Below are 18,314 nucleotides of genomic sequence, written 5' to 3'. Positions count from 1 at the left end.
TGACAACGCCTTCCTGATCAAAAGGGGGAAAAGAAGTTTAATAAAATAAGGCATCAGTGGCCAAGAGAGTTCAAATGGAGTCAAGAGGCTATTCTGGAAGCTACTCTTATGCAAGTTTCAGTTAGATAGTACTAACTCCCATAGATTGCTAAACCCCAACCAATATCACCTCTGTTGACTCTTAAGAACATCTAGGGCTCGAACTGAAGTTTAAGTATGAAACTGAGGCTTCATGCACTAGGTTTGCCTTCCTGGAACCTATAATTCCCACAGAGTTCAGATAGGTCGGATAAATCCTGAAATTCAGAGGAACCAGATTCTCTAAGATTATCAATTAATTACATCCCCCTATCCTTTAGTGTGGACACCCCTCTCAACAAGAAAAAGTCAGAATTGGCATTGCCCAAAGATCCTTATAAATAGGGAGAAGGATCAGAGGAGGAGGAGGAGGAGGAGGAAGAGGAGGAGGAGGAGGAGGAGAAGGAGGTGTAACAGGAAAAAATAGGATTAAATAAATGAGTATGACGGCTTATCACCCTATTACTATTCCTTCTAGCTTCCAGTGTTTTAGAACAGCTAGAAGGAAAAATCCAAGATAGTGAAATGGTAGCCCATGACAAACTCAGATGTGTTCTGTAACTACTTGTTGAAATAAGTAGTGCTTTGAAATTATTGTCTTTTTCTAGGTACTATGTTAAGTCAACATCAATCACCTTTTACTTAATTAATCTAAGTGGTTCCCTCCACTTTGGGGATTAAGAGAGTTAATTCACGGCCTAGATTTGGTCCTCTTTTTTTAATCTAAAGGAAGGTTAGAGAGTAAAGGAGAATGAAAGAGAAGTTGAATGCTGAGAACCACATCATCTGACCTCCATTCAGTGTATTTTGACTTTTTTTTTTTGGTCTCTAGCTATCCTGATTTTTAGCTCCCCTCTACTTTATGTAATCTTTTTTTTTTTTTTATGGGGGGGGCGGTGCATGGGCTAGGAGTTGAACTTGGGTCTCCCGCATGGTGGGTGAGAATTCTGCCAGTGAACCACCCCTGCAATCCTACTTCATATAATCTAGTAGGCATTTCTGCCACTCTCCTAGTAAACCCTTTTCTGTTAGAACTCTTTGCCTCTTCAGGAATCTATAGTATACATTTCCAAGAACCATATTTACCTTTTATCATACGCATTTCTGGTTTCCTTGAATTCTGGAATAAGAGGGTATTTTGGCAGAGTCAATTCTGACTGGGTTGGCAGAGTCAAGTTTGACTGGCTTGGCAGAGCTAGCACAATTCTTCACTGACCACAGCCCAATTTGCTTTAATTTAAAATGGAAATATAACAAAATCTCCCTTTTAGGTAATGGTAGAAATAAAAATGGAAGAAACAAAGAAACAAATAAACCAAAAAAACCCCAAACCTTTACCTCTTAGGAACTGTACCTGAATGATATGGACTATTTTATTCTGTTTTTTAAGTAACTTTAATAACCTGGCAAACAAAATAGGTAAATAAGGCGACAGTGGTCAAATCACGAAAACAGACATTTTGTACTTAATTCTATAAAAACAATCTGGTGTTTGAAATGTATGCTTATTAATCTAAAATATTAAATGATCTCATTCATGCAGCCTTTAAAACAGTAACCACTGGTTACTATTTACAATAATTCACAAGGTCAGATAAGACCATACAAAGGAAATGATGAGGGATTCAGTTTTATTCTTCCCATTATACTGAGGAATTAATCTTTCTATAGCCACTTATAAGTTATCCCCACAAAAGGAATCTAGGATATGGAGTTGGCAAATGCTTTTGTGGTACAGAAATGTTAAAACTGGCCAAATGGGGATGGTGACTAGGTCATGAGAAGAAGACTGGGAAAGTATACAGTTGCATGGGCTAATGAAGATAGGAAAAGACAACTATCCAAAAATCTATTTTAGTTTCCATAAAGACTCTCATAGAAACTCTTACCAGACTTATGGAACTGAAGCCATAATATACTCATTAAAGTGTATACCATGCTATGAAACATGAATAACATTTAAATGAAATAATTAAATAAAATATGATAATGGGAAGAAGGGGACTGAATTTGGAAGAGGAAACATTGATAGTAAAGGAGGGAAGAATTATTTAATGAATGGTCAGAGGCAAATTCCAAGAGCATAATGCAAATTGCTTTGTTTAAACATGAATTATATGGAATTCACTTTAAACTTAACTAAACAAAACTGGAAGATGGTCACCTGAGGGTTTCTTTTATATCAGTATTTCCCATAATTATTAAGTGCTTGAGTCCCAATATTAGAACTACTGATTTGGGTTAACATGGATGCTCTAACTCTGGAAAATTATCTTAATTGAAACCATAGAACTTTCTATCCTTCCCTCATTTGGAAGCCCAAATCTACAGGGGGAAGAAGGAGAGTTAAAGTATGTACTACATGTAAATATACTGTATTAGGAAGTCTAAGGGGTGCAAGGGTAGTTGGTGGTAGAATTCTCACCTACCAAACAGGAGATCTGGGTTCGATTCCCAGCCTATGCACTTGCCAAAAAACAAACAAACAAGCAAACAAACAAAAAAACCCAAACAATAAAAAATTCAACAAATGTTGCTGCAATAACAGATACTCACATGGAAAAAGAATGAAATGTACCCCATACAGCATACAAAAAAAAGGAAGTCTAGGCAGCCCCTTCCAACACACAAAAATTAGAATGGTCATAGCCCAAATACTCCTAAAGAGTGGGATAGAAACATCAAAAGTGATGGTGGAGTTATACAGAGAAGGTAGGTTTTAAGAAATGAATATGATTGCTGAATCATTAAATTGATATTTCTTTTAGTCTCCAGTATCTTAGAGCAGCTAGAAGTAAAACCCAACAATTGTGGAATTGTAGCCCATGCCAAACTCTGAAATCTGTACTACAACTAATTGCTGTGCTATGCTACGCTTTGAAATTTATTGCTTTTTTTGTATATATGTTATTTTTCACAAAAAAGAAAAAAAGTCAATTGGGATGATAAAAATAATATTTATTTCTTCTAGTCTCTTATGTTCTGAAGCAGCTAGAAGGAAAAATCTGAGACGTGATGTGATAGCCCATGACAAACTCTGGGATCTGTCCTGTAACTACTTATTGAAGAGTGCTTTGAAAACTATTGCTTTTTTCTTTCTTTGCTTTGCATATATGTTATATTATACAATAAAAAAATTAAAAAAAAAGAAAAAGAAGCCTACAGAAAGTACTCCCTGACAGAATCAGTTTTCATTCCCGAATCATGATCAGTACTATAAATGTGGTATATGAAATATGCTAGTAAGGAAAGTGGTCAAGATTTGTCATTTAAGATCTCATTTTATGAGGAAAAAATATGGACAAGAAATAAACAAACAATAGGGGGAACAAAGGTTAAAATAAATTGAACGGACTGAAATACTAGTGGTCAATGAAAGGGACTGGTGAGGGGTATGGGCATGCATGAGATTTTTCTTTCTTTTGCTGGAGAGATGCAAATGCTCAAAAAAATGATCATGGCGATGAATACACAACTATGTGATGATATTGTGAGAATGATTGTAACCATGACAAGAATGTTTGCATGTCAAGAATTTTGTATGTTTGTTTATAATAAAAAAACATATAAAAAAAGATAAAAGATCTCATCTTAGCTGTATTATTATAGTCTAATTTGTAGACCTTTTATAAGGATCCATTTATTTATAGTGGTAGTAGAAATAATCCTAGTCATAATAAAAGCATGCTTTTATGTGTTAAATGATTTATCTTAACTTCTTATAATTATCTCACAAATAGCTATATTATTCCCATTTTAAAGATGAGGAAAACTAAGGTAAGTAGGTTACAGAAGGTTACATTTATTCAAGATAATATAATTAGCAGTAGGCAGAGCTGGAATTCAAACCTGGCTTTTCAGTTTGGACTCTTAAACCTGTAAACTATACTAATAAATCAAATCATAGAAAAGACTGATTGAGAGCTGGCCTGAATGGGATCTAGTTTTATTAATCAAACAATGGAAAACGAGAAAAGCATCAGAGGCTGCTGAAGATCAGTACTTTGCAGTTCAATATGCTAATACATAGCTGGCACTTAAAAAGCAATTTAGACTTTGCAGGGGCCCTGAGAAACCCCCTAATGCAGTCTAATTCATCATCCCATTGAAGAAGGAACAGAGCCCAGTGGTGTTACGAACTTCCTCAGATCTTATGGTTTGCTATAAGCTGGCTCTCTTGACATTCCTATGCAGTGTTTTTTCTAGTACCATATATGTGATGGCCAACTGATCATATGAATTTTTCGTTTCCAAAAGCTAAGAACATAAACACTGGAAATGTGTTGTACAGACTATTTCTTTAAAGAAGTTAAGATGCTATACTGAAATCTTTTAGTTGCACACAGCAATTTTTATTCTAAAGAGTGATTTTCCAAAAAAAAATGTGATTCTGCAACCAAATTTATCCTATAAGGATATTTGGTGGTTTTTAAAATTTAATTTGAAAGTAATTTTTAAAAGTCTATGATTTAATGACAACCAGATAAAGCAGTATAGTTACTTAAGCTAATTGCCACAATTATATTACAAAATTAGAAAGAGTTTAAAGAAATAAGGGAGGGCAGTTTTACCTTACTAAATTTTGCTGCATATTTTCAACCTTCATTAAAATTTGGACGCCAGTCTGAGAGTGCATATAGACTTTCAACCTGAAATTAAAAATTCATATTGAAGGAAGCAAAATTGATTTTTAATATATCTCAGAAATAGCGTCTTTAGAAGACTTTGCATTTAAGAGCGGCAGATTACTTAAAATTCATGTACCCAAGCATAGACAAGGGGTTGAGGATATTTTCTAACAAAGGATCTGAAATTAAAATTACCTTTCTTCTCTTTCTTAAATTAAGTAACTTAAAAAAAAGAAATCCACCTACTACAATAAATTAATCTGGCCATTTTGCTTTGAAAAATCTTATCCAGTGTAATGTGAAAGGTATCTAGTGACTACTTAAAAACATTCACCAAAAAGTTGCCAAATATTTTACTGTTAGGGATATTAATCATATATCGATAACTGGATTATAACTGATAATAATAAACCAGTTACTGATATATGATTAATATACATAACAGTATATTAAAGAAACTCTTTCTATTATCATAACTGTCCCAAAGACACTGCTGATGAGATATAACATGAATCTGGTTCAGTCCAGGCAAAACACTGAATAAAAAGGAGAAGAAGGAGATTAACTAGAATTGGATAAGAATTTTAGAATCCACCCAGCCTAATTTTAAATACCAGGTTACTTTGGGACCAAAACCAGTATTCACATCCCAAGCAGGTACCATCTGGTGAAAAGGAAGTCAGCTGGTTTCCTGCCCAGAACCATTAATAACTTAAACTCTAACAACAGCTTCCTTTATTGAGCACTGCCTACTATGTGCGAGGCTCTGAAGTAGATGCTTCATATGTGTTCTTTCTTTAAAGCTTCATAACAACCTGTCTCATAGGTATTATCATTCTCATTGTACTGAAGGAAAAAATTAAGGCCCAGAAGTTAAGTAACTTATTCCTGATCATATGGCTAATAAGAGACAGAGACAGTTATATTAACCCAGATATTCATGACTGAATCGTTTCATTATGCTATGTCAATCACTTCTGTCCATATGATATTTCTGGACAGGGCACAGTGTATCTTTTTTATTTCTATAAGACTTGGCTGAAACAGGATTTCTTCTTCTCTTTAGCTGTTACTTGGAAACTTAATTTTCACAGTCTTTGATTCAACTCTAAAGGTAGTTTAGTCTAAGGGTTAAGAATGCAGATTCTGATGCCTCTCTATTTACTAGTTATATGAAGTTACTTAACCACTTTGAGATTCTAATAGCAATAATCTATTACAATAGCCCTATTATAGGGCTATTGTAAGGATGTATTAAATCAATTGATACATGTAAGGTGCTTCAAAAGTGTCTGGAACACAGTAAACACTCCTGGCAGCTCCTGTTTTTACTATCCAAAAGCATCTTCTCTGATGACAACAAGGAGTTAGGGCTGGCAGAAACAAGAGTGCACTGACAAATCAAATTCTAATAAAAGCTATATATAATAATATATTATTTTTATATTATATTTTATATAATAAATATGTATATAAGTGCTTCAATATTTTTAATTTCAGAAAATTACAAGAGTTTTGAAACATACCTTTGACGAATTACAGGATCAGACTTTTCAGGATCAATGTAAGTTCTTAAGATTTCATTAATAGTTTTATCATCTGGTACCCTTCAAACCAAAAAAGAAAAAGAAAAGAAAACCCACATTACTAGTTACAATTTTCTACTAAAGATGTTAACTTAGCATTACTAAATCTTAAGGGTTTTTGGTTTATATAACTGAACACAGACCTTTTATTTTACTCTTGGCAAAATATAACATCCTTTTAAGCAAAAATTACTTAGGAAAAAAGCTCAAAAAGACTTCTTGGACACACTTAATAAGGTTTTAAAAAACAACATTTTGAGGAGTTCCCTATAAATCAATTATAAAAATATGGAAGCCTCTTTTAACACACACCTGTGCTCAAACATGAAAGGAAAGAAGTCAAGATGAAATACACTTAAAAATTGCAGAAATAAAAAATCTGAAAAAGAGAAAAAAGGTTTCAGATGATGCTAATTTCAGTGCACGTCAAGTTTACCTATTCTAATTTACAAGGCCACTTTAGAAATAGATACTAATTTCCCTGGAAGGAAATATTTTAATTTTCCCAACTTTTCCGGGTGTATGTACATTGATTTAATCTATGACTCTACAAAAACAAAATTAAGACACACCATTATCTGTAAGATTTAAGTCATTCCCCATCTTTAGTCTGGCATGCAACTTCAAAGAAAGTTCTTCACTGACATTCAAATTATAATCACAGAAGATATTTATCTATAATGTGCATCTTTAAAATTTTACTAACTCAAGGAATCAAATAGTACTCAATCATTAAAAAATTGTTCTAACACATGAAAAAAAAATATGATACGAAAAAAGGAGGATAACAATTTATGCAAATTAATTCCAATTATGAGCATACATATGCACATGTCTAAAGTAACATTTTCTGAGGGATACATATAACAATGTCAACAGCAGTAATCTTTGCAGGGCAGAACTTTGGGTCATTTCTCATTTTAAATGTTTTTTTTTCCTTGAGTAATATATCACACATACAAAACATTTATATAATGTATATGCACTGTTTGAAAAAAATTAAATGAATATTCTATACAAGCCCCCAGTTTAAGAAACAGAAAGTTTTCAGCCTCCTTTGGTTCATCCGAACTCCTCTCCAATACCTCATGCCCCGCTGAAGAAACCACTATCAGGATTTTTGTATTAATTTTTTCCTTGAAAGCTCTACCACCTCTCTATGTATCTCTCAGAATACACTACATGGTTTTCCAGGTTTCGTTTTTTTTTCCAAGTTTACTCACAGATTCATACAGTATGCATTCTTACATAACTTGCTTTTCTTACTCAACATTATTGTTACTTCATACAGGTTGACATATGTAGCTGTAGTTCATTCATTTTTGGTGGTGTTTACTATGAACATACCATAACTTAGTTATCCATTCTACTTCTGACAGACATTTGGGTTAAAAGTTTAGTCTGAAAATAAAGGCTTAAAATAAAAACAAATCAGTTCTTAACATATAAGGGTGATACTATACCTTTTTTCTATGTACACGGCTTGACTTTGAGGAAACAGAAGCTTCACGTGCCAACAAAACTGCTGTTTTCTAAGAGAAAATTATCAAGTGAATATCAAGGTAGATAAATTTGAATGCAAATCAAACTTCTTGAATTTTCATTTTACAATAACTCTAAAAAAGTATTCTTAGAATTTATCTTTTCTATGAAGAGCTATTTTCTCTTTCCTATGATTTCAAAAGCAATGTTGTTGAAACACGTTTGCAAGGGTGTTTAAGTTGAAAAAAAGTGAAGCAGTTCTGAGTTCCATAGACTTTACATCCTGAATTAGAAGGCAATTTCTCACAGTTCAAGGGCTTTTGAGATCAGTTTGTTCCTACTTGAAGTTTACAAATACAATTTCTTCATGACTAAAAGCAATGAGCTTGAAGTCTTTGCCTGACTAGTCAGGATGTTAGGTGAATGAAGTATTGTCCAGTTGACTCCAGCTGGCTACAGACAAACTTCTGAGGTATGAGTACGTGTATTCAGTAGCAAAACAGGAGACAACAAGTTGGTTGCTAAGCAAAATGCACTCTACATTAAAGTCCCTTTGGTTTCAGGTCTAAACATTGGTTTGATATAGGATTAATGGTGAAAATCCACTAACTGTTACCTGATTTTACAAAAATTCCATACGTCCTATTTAACATACTTAAATTTAGTGATATCATTCCTTTTAAAAAAATCTAATGCTCAAAATATGGAATCTATTACCAGAATTTAAATGTCTTCACTACATGATGGTTTTAGACATGTTTTTCTTACTCTGAAGAAATTTCTAAAAACCAATTGGCAAGTTAATGGATGGCAGCATCTCCTCCAAGCAATGGTCAGCATTTCCTTTAAATCTACCTCTTAGCAGCATAACCCGAAATTCTGTAACAATTTTCTGTTAATACAACCTAGTAGAGTATGTTCTACCAAACATTTATATGGTTTAGACAAATTTTTAGAAGACAATGACCATACGAATAAGTAAATATACTTTCATTATAGGGGTTGTTACCACAGACCTGCATATGACAGTTTTCTTTAATAAGAAGATAGTTTCTAGCACTAGAGAGAGAAAAATATGTTTGACTATGCTTATATTGATAGTACCACTTAACACTCAAGCAATGATCATGTTAAGTTTATTATTTTTGATAGAACAAAGAAACAAAGCACTCTTCATTAACCTAAAGGCCAGATGTCTACAATCTCAGAAGAAAAAAACTTTAAACACACACACACACACACACACACAAACACACACACACACACACACACACACACACACAAATATTTAATGAAATGCAACAGCTACTGGCTTAAAATGAATAATTCTTCCAAAATGAAACACCCTGTAATGCTCATAAAATTGGCGTAGCACGGTGTAGTGGCCTGGAGTTAGGTATCCTAGATAAGCATGTTCTAATCTTAAGTATGGGTGTGAACCCACTGTAAATGGGACCTTTCACTGAGGTTAATTCAGTTAAAGTGTGGCCAAATGAATCAGGATGGGTCTGAATCTTAATACTGTAGACCTAATACAGAAGGCAACAGAAAGACTATGGGGAGCAGTCAAAAGTTAGAAGTCAACGGAACCTGAAGGAGTAAGAAGACACTGTCACATGTACTGTTATGTGATGGAAAAAAAAAAGGATCTCAGAGAGTGCCAGCTAGCAGATACTGATCCTGGCCTCTGAAACTATGGGCCAATAAATTTCAGTTGTTAAGACAATCCATTATATGGTATTTGCTTTAGCAGCTAAGAAACTGAAATGTATGGTATCATAGTCAAGAGGCTGAGAAATCACATTCTCTCTTACTAAAAAATAAACCAATCTTGTTCATCTTAATGCATAATATGGTTTCTTTCTAAATACATTTGTTTTTACATGTTGAGTGACAGAAGAAAAAAAAGATCACCGACTTGTCACATTGTGGAATTGTAAATCATATTCAATTACCTCAATCATGCTGGGGTAATTTCAGGAACCACTCACCTTTATCAGCATTCAGTATACCCTTAATACCTTCAAAAAGTACTTAACATTCCAAACACAAAGAGAGAAAAGCCCTTAGAAATCATTTCATTTGCTGTAGTTAACAAGTTGTGGTTATAATGAACTCATTCATTTCTATTTTATTATACACAACCTGTTAAATTATAACTACTATAAACATTTTCCAATATTTGGCTTCAGTTCAAAAATAACAAATTTGAAAAGAAAAGTACATGTCTGAAATATTTAAAAAAAAATGAAAAAGAGAATAAGGCCTGCCCACTGCATACTTAATTTATCAAAATGCTCAAGAATGGAAATACTGTTTATATCTAGAATATTCCAGGTAACTTAGGTACCCCCAAGGCACTGTGTTAAAGTGTCTGATGGTGGCAATTATTAAAACTTATTGTTCCTACTGGACAGTATGACAAAGCAAAAGAAACACTGACCTGTTCTCTGAATCCAATGAAATAGTTGAAATAACTAGGCTTCCATAGTAAAGCATTTTTCTTCTCTTCCCGCAAATCAATACATACATATATATATATATATATATATATACCGATATTGAGAGACCATGCATTCTCAAAAGGGACAGTATCACCCCAAATGGGGCAAATGTTTGATCTTGGGAGAGTGAAAAATATTTTAGATTATATAATAATTTGTAGCTCTCCAAAAGGGCCTATGTACATAAAGTGTGGTATCCAAATAACATAGAGGAAAGTCCAGGACCAGACGGCTTCACATGTGAATTCTATCAAACATTCCAGAAAGAATTAGTACCAACTCTCCTCAAACTCTTCAAAAAAATCGAAGTGGAGGGAAAACTACCTAATTCGTTCTATGAAGCCAACATCACCCTCATACCAAAACCAGGGAAAGATTTTACAAAAAAAAGAAAACTACAGACCAATCTCTCTAATGAATATAGATGCAAAAATCCTCAATAAAATTCTAGCAAATCGTATCCAACAACACATTAAAAGAATTATACATCATGACCAAGTAGGATTCATCCCAGGTATGCAAGGATGGTTCAACATAAGAAAATCAATCAATGTAATACACCATATCAACAAATCAAAGCAGAAAAATCACATGATCATCTCAATTGATGCAGAGAAGGCATTTGACAAGATTCAACATCCTTTCCTGTTGAAAACACTTCAAAAGATAGGAATACAAGGGAACTTCCTTAAAATGATAGAGGGAATATATGAAAAACCCACAGCTAATATCATCCTCAATGGGGAAAAATTGAAAACTTTCCCTCTAAGATCAGGAACAAGACAAGGATGTCCACTATCACCACTATTATTCAACATTGTGCTGGAGGTTCTAGCCAGAGCAATTAGACAAGAAAAAGAAATACAAGGCATCAAAATTGGAAAGGAAGAAGTAAAACTATCACTGTTTGCAGACGATATGATACTATACATCGAAAACCCGGAAAAATCCACAACAAAACTACTAGAGCTAATAAATGAGTACAGCAAAGTAGCAGGTTACAAGATCAACATTCAAAAATCTGCAGCATTTCTATACACTAGTAATGAACAAGCTGAGGGGAAATCAAGAAACGAATCCCATTTACAATTGCAACTAAAAGAATAAAATACCTAGGAATAAATTTAACTAAAGAGACAAAAAACCTATATAAAGAAAACTATAAAAAACTGTTAAAAGAAATCACAGAAGACCTAAATAGATGGAAGGGCATACCGTGTTCATGGATTGGAAGACTAAATATAGTTAAGATGTCAATCCTACCTAAATTGATTTACAGATTCAATGCAATACCAATCAAAATCCCAACAACTTATTTTTCGGAAATAGAAAAACCAATAAGCAAATTTATCTGGAAGGGCAGGGTGCCCCGAATTGCTAAAAGTATCTTGAGGAAAAAAAATGAAGCTGGAGGTCTCGCGCTGCCTTACTTTAAGGCATATTATGAAGCCACAGTGGTCAAAACAGCATGGTATTGGCATAAAGATAGATATATCGACCAATGGAATCGAATAGAGTGCTCAGATATAGACCCTCTCATCTATGGACATTTGATCTTTGATAAGGCAGTCAAGCCAACTCATCTGGGACAGAACAGTCTCTTCAATAAATGGTGCCTAGAGAACTGGATATCCATATGCAAAAGAATGAAAGAAGACCCATATCTCACACCCTATACAAAAGTTAACTCAAAATGGATCAAAGATCTAAACATTAGGTCGAAGACCATTGTTTATACTTCGCTTCCTCCTCAGCCAATGAGTTTTTGCAAGAGACCATAACACAGTTAGAGGAAAATGTTGGGAGATATCTTATGAAACTTACAATTGGAGGCGGTTTTATAGACCTTAAACCTAAAGCAAGAGCACTGAAGAAGGAAATAAATAAGTGGGAGCTCCTCAAAATTAAACACTTTTGTGCATCAAAGAACTTCATCAAGAAAGTAGAAAGACAGCCTTCACAATGGGAGACAATATTTGGAAATGACATATCAGATTAAGGTCTAGTATCCAGAATTTATAAAGAGATTGTTCAACTCAACAACAAAAAGACAGTCAACCCAAGTACAAAATGGGAAAAAGACTTGAACAGACACCTCTCAGAAGAGGAAATACAAATGGCCAAAAGGCACATGAAGAGATACTCAATGTCCCTGGCCATTAGAGAAATGCAAATCAAAACCACAATGAGATATCATCTCACACCCACCAGAATGGCCATTATCAACAAAACAGAAAATGACAAGTGCTGGAGAGGATGCGGAGAAAGAGGCACACTTATCCACTGTTGGTGGGAATGTCAAATGGTGCAACCACTGTGGAAGGCAGTTTGGCGGTTCCTCAAAAAGCTGAATATAGAATTGCCATACGACCCAGCAATACCATTGCTAGGTATCTACTCAAAGGACTTAAGGGCAAAGACACAAACGGACATTTGCACACCAATGTTTATAGCAGCGTTATTTACAATTGCAAAGAGATGGAAACAGCCAAAATGTCCATCAACAGACGAGTGGCTAAACAAACTGTGGTATATACATACGATGGAATATTATGCAGCTTTAAGACAGGATAAACTTATAAAGCATGTAATAACATGGATGGACCTAGAGAACATTATGCTGAGTGAGTCTAGCCCAAAACTAAAGGACAAATACTGTATGATCCCACTGATCTGAACCGACATTCGAGAATAAACTTGGAATATGTCATTGGTAACAGAGTCCAGCAGGAGTTAGAAACAGGGTAAGATAATGGGTAATTGGAGCTGAAGGGGTACAGACTGTGCAAGAGGACTAGATACAAAAACTCAAAAATGGACAGCACAATAATACCTAATTGTAAAGTAATCATGTTAAAACACTGAATGAAGCTGCATCTGAGCTATAGGCTTTTTTGTTTGTTTGTTTGTTTTGTTTTGTTTGTTTGTTTTTTTTGTTTTTGTCTGTCTGGTTGTTTGTCTTTTTTTTATTATTATTATTTTTATTTTTTTTCTATATTAACATTCTATATCTTTTTCTGTTGTGTTGCTAGTTCTTCTAAACCGATGCAAATGTACTAAGAAACGATGATCATGCATCTATGTGATGATGTTAAGAATTACTGATTGCCTATGTAGAATGGTATGATTTCTAAATGTTGGGTTAATTTCTTTTTTTCCGTTAATTAATAAAAAAAAATAACATAGAGGGGGTAATTATTGGGAAAATGTCTAGAAAGATTCCTTGGGAGAGGCAATAATGAGAAAAAAGTTGTAAAACACTGAGATAGATGTTAACATGTATTAAAGGAGGAAAATAAATGCTATTTTATGGTTTTTTTTCGGTGACTTAATACAGGGCACTTATTTACCAACCTTTGCTCACCAGAAACTGTGAAGGATCATTTTCTGCCATAGTTTCAATAAAGGAACATGTGGCTAAAGAGACACATTTGGGGAAGGGAGTTGGTTCTATAACCATATACTAAAAGTCATCAGAACATTTTAAATGGCACTGCTCTCTTGATAAAATAAGTTCAAACTCTTTTATAACCAAAGAAGTGTAAACAAAAATAAAATATTTTTTACCTTTTAGATTGGCAAAGATATTTAATTGGAAATGCTAGGGAAAGTGTAGGGGGAAATGGACACTCTTCATTTTTGACAGAAGTAGAGAACTGGCAGCTCAATTTCACAAAAGCTATTAAAAAAAAAATTTCCTAAATTAGAAAGTGCATATATTTTTGCCTGAACAGTTTTATTTTCAGAAATTTATCCTAAGGAAATAATTGGTCAAGTACTCATGATGTATGTATAAAATGTGCAGTATATCACTTTTTATAAAATAGAAAAAAATTAGAAACAACCTAAATGTACAGCATCAGAAAGCTGATTAAATGAATCATGGTACATCTACATAATGTCAAATTGTCATAAGAGATGAGGCAGAATGATATGCCCTGACATACAAAAATGTATGTTACATGAAAGAGCACTTATATTTAAAATAGAAATTCATGCATGTAGTTATGTGTCTGGAGGATATGCCCCAAACTTTTAGCTGCAGTTATTTCTTAATGTTTTGGAGAGACTTAATCCTTACTTTACATATATCTTTATTAAATAAATACTTTATGTAATGATTTATTATTTTTACAATCAGCAAGGTCAAAGATATTTTCATGAGAAAGTACAGGATGGTACTGATAAAAAGACGAATAATTTTAAGATTTTTTAAAACTTAGAAATATATCATTGTTGAACATATTAATTTAAGATGTCTCCTTTTTATCTCAGAAATTACTACCATGTCAGAGCTAGGCTTACTCATCTAATCATTTTCAATAGCCTGAGAACTATCTACTTTAATAAATATGACAACTAAGAGAGATACATATATGGAGGCTGAATTCTAAGAACTGAGATTTCTACGACAAGGTTTAAAGGCATGTGAAAATTCTTGCCCTTTTAAAAAAATTCTCATTCCACTCATCAGTGATTAACCAAAATTTACTCAATAATACTTGAGGGCTTGCTAGGCAATAGGGATGCAAAGAGACTAATAAAAGAGGGGATCTACCTAAGGAAGACGACTTTTTAGGGCAGTAAGTTAACTAAAAACCCTGAATGCTGCATTTTTCCTTCTTAGGATTTTCCTGTGAAAGTACCCTGTTCTTTATTGACACTGTACACAGCAAGGATGCCTGATAATACTGTAATACAGAGAGCAGAGGGCAACTGAACCCGAGTTTGAAACCAACTCTAACAACTTAACCATCTATGTGCTCTTGAGGCAAAATTTCTCAGGCTTCTGAGAGTAAAATGGGGGTAACAATACTATTTCACAGGATAAAATCAGTAAAAGCATGTCGAGAGCTTAGAACACAAAGCCCTAAAAAATATTAGTCACTGTTATCATTACCATTGTTATAATTCTCTACACAATTCATTTCTCTGAATTGTAGCTTAGAAAGGAAACAGTGCTTAAAACTGAAAATATTCTTTATGAGTTCATAACCAAACTACTTTCACAGACTAGTGGATAGAGAGAAGGTGTTATGTGGATTAATACCAAATTGTGAAAGGCACCAAAAGCTCTGCTAAGCAGTATGAATTTTATACTGTAGTTTATGCAGCAACCACAAGTGTTTTGAAGAATGAAGTGAAGGGCTTAAGAGGAATCCGCTTCCTACTAATAAGGTCTCCTAATAAGTGTTCCTATGGTATATTTAGGACATTAACATTTTGGTTCTCTGTAATTATTAAAAGAAGTATTTCCTACAACTTTTGAGAATCACATTGATACATTGTGTCACTTCTAAACATGACTGTCATTTTTTACTTTTGATTTTTAAATAGGTGATGGCATAAAGTGAGCTAAAGCTAGACTTTCTATATGTCTGACCATCAGAATACTGTACCGGAATGTGGCAGATCTGGGATCTGAACCCAAGCATCACAATTCTAGAGCCCATGCTCCAATCTATTAAACTATTAAGAACTTTCCAGAATTGAAAGTTCAGTAACAAAGAATGTCTGCAACGAGAAAATATGTTACAGAGTAGGAAGAATTAAAAAGGTTAGTGGTTCTACCCTGTTTATAATACCAACTACACTATTCCATGGGAACCATGTCTTTTACTGTTCAGTTAGTTTAAATGTTCTTGATTATTCTTTAAACATTTGCTTCTTCATTTCCCAGCCCATGCACTTCCCAAAAGACAAACAAATAAAAAACACACATTAAACATCTGCCTCTATATTTTAAAATCATCTTTGAGAGGTATAGTGGACATTTTGATTGTCTACTTGGCAACCATTCTTTATCCCTCAGTGCCACCCTCTTTCAAATCCATATTATACTTTGAGGAAAACTGACTCCATCCCTTCCTCTAGGTGTGTCCTCCAGTTAGCTTAAGACCCTATCTCCAGGTGTGTCCTCTAGTTAGCTTAAGAAAATCAATATATTCTCTTGGACACAATGGCTCAGGGTTGGGTTCATGCCCTACAAAGTTCAATCACGGTGAATTTCAGGTCTCCTCTTCAGTAATGCTGGGAGAGAAGCACTCCTGGATATTTGCTGTAACCCAAAACAGTTACCAGCAGCATCCTATGTCCAGCAGGATTACTCTGACACCACAGAAGACAGAATGGAGAATTAGAAATAAATTGGGTCCTTGATGGTAACATCAAGTCACTTTATCTATTAACCCCAAAGTCTATCCTATCTTTGGAATTCAGTTATGAAAGCCAATACACCCTTTTTTATAGTTTGAATTATATATTCTATTACAAGCAATATAAAGCATCCTATAGTGATAAAAGAAATTAAAGTTTTTTTATTTCTAGGTTTCTTCCGTCATTTATAAACAAGGAGGGAAGAAAGACTAGTTACTAAATTGCCAACTGTTATGACATTTGTAAGCAACAAATACTACCTGAGGAATTTCAGGAAAAAGTATTTTGTTTCAATGTTAGCTATACAATCTTTCTTTAATTTAAAGCTGAAAGGAAATCTACCAAATTTTAAGAAAAAAATTTATTTCACCTTTTAAAAGGTCAAAATGTAAACAGTTTCCCCTAAGTAAAAAAATTATTCCTAATAAAAAACAATCCATATATTTCATTAGGACTAGTACTAGGATAAGTATGCTAGTTTGAAATTGTTATGTAACCCAGAAAAGCCATGTTTTCTTTCCTAATACAATCTTGTGGGGGTAGACCTATAGCTTAGGGTAGAAACCTTTATTGGACTGTTTCCATGGAGATGTGACACACCCAACTGTGGGTGTGAACTTTTGATTATACAGAGATGTGACTCGGCCCATTCAAGGTGGGTCTTGATTAGTTTACCGGAGTCCTTTAAAAGGGGAAACATTTTGGAGGAAACTCAGATGCTTAGAGAATAGTTGTTTCAAAACATGGCCTAGGCGGTGTCACCATGTGCCTTCCCAGGACATGCTATACAAGCCAGAACCTAGAACCACGTCCTGGAGGAGCTTGCTGAGGAAGGCCCATGGCCACTTGGACAGGAAAGCACTAGCGTCAGAAGCTGGAAGAAACGGAACTAGGAAAAGGACAAGCAGCGCAGACATAGGCCTTCCTTGAATCAAGGTATCTGTAATGCTCTGGATGCCTTAGTTTGGACATTTTTCATGGCCTTAGAACTGGAAACTTGTAACTTAATAAATTCCCTTTTTAAAAGACATTTCATTTCTGGTATATGCACTTGAGCAGCATTTAGCAAACCAAAACAATAAGTGAACACAAAGGATCGTTAGCATGGATTAAAATACTCTGAGTTGGGGAGAATGACAACCATAATTTTTTATGTCTTGCACTACTATTAAAATATTTGAAAATTTCCAGTAATATATTTTATTTTGCTTTTAAAAATTAGTACCATCACTAAATGATAATAATAGGAAACAGGTTAACTATGTGGTATTGACTGTAGGGCAGTATATTAACAAAATGGATGTAGGAGATGCAGACTAAAATGAAGTACATTCTGCTTCAAATACTTAATAAATACTTAACTACTTAATATAGCAGTTTTCAACTGGAGGTGGTCCCTACCTAGGGGTGGGGGTGGCAGTGTGAAGGCATCTGGAAATGTCCGGCTAGTTTTTATTGTTCTAGGACTGGGAAACACTATAGGCCTTTAGTGGGCAGGCATCAGGAATGCTCACTTTCCTGTACTGAATGGAAAGGCCCATATAACAAAAATTTGCTCCATTCAAAACCCAATAGAAAAAAAAAAAATTCAATAGAGACCCATGTAAGAAACACGAGAATGTAGAAAGAACAAGATATATGCATACCAAAAATGAATTTCAGTACTAAATGCTGGCATCTGTCTCAAATTAACTTGCAGAAAATATGTACCATAAGAACTCAGGTGAACGGCAAATAATGGAGACGAGTTATGCTGTGTGCTTTCACAGATTGCTAGGAAATACAACACAATGTTGACTAACTGCTATTGTAGAAAGGTACATCTCTGTGATGCTATATTACAGGAACTTCCTCACCACTGTCTACAGGGCCACTGTAAA

The 18,314-nt window shown here is 34.2% G+C and overlaps 1 protein-coding gene across 1 annotated transcript in view; it reads right to left on the bottom strand.

The window, feature by feature from the left end:
- Window positions 1-18,314, bottom strand: part of ZNHIT6 (zinc finger HIT-type containing 6) — a 69,485-nt gene that overhangs the window by 22,362 nt on the left and 28,809 nt on the right. The window contains exons 6-8 of the mRNA XM_077120410.1: window positions 7,756-7,824; window positions 6,233-6,313; window positions 4,650-4,727 (exon numbers count right to left, since the gene is read on the bottom strand). Coding sequence (XP_076976525.1) covers window positions 4,650-4,727; window positions 6,233-6,313; window positions 7,756-7,824 — 228 coding nt within the window. The remainder of the gene's footprint in view (window positions 1-4,649; window positions 4,728-6,232; window positions 6,314-7,755; window positions 7,825-18,314) is intronic.

Source organism: Tamandua tetradactyla, chromosome 11 (assembly GCF_023851605.1).
Source record: "Tamandua tetradactyla isolate mTamTet1 chromosome 11, mTamTet1.pri, whole genome shotgun sequence".
In the NCBI taxonomy this organism is placed as follows: domain Eukaryota; kingdom Metazoa; phylum Chordata; class Mammalia; order Pilosa; family Myrmecophagidae; genus Tamandua; species Tamandua tetradactyla.
Note: the sequence above shows the minus strand (reverse complement) of the source record. Positions and strands in the feature narration are given on the sequence as shown.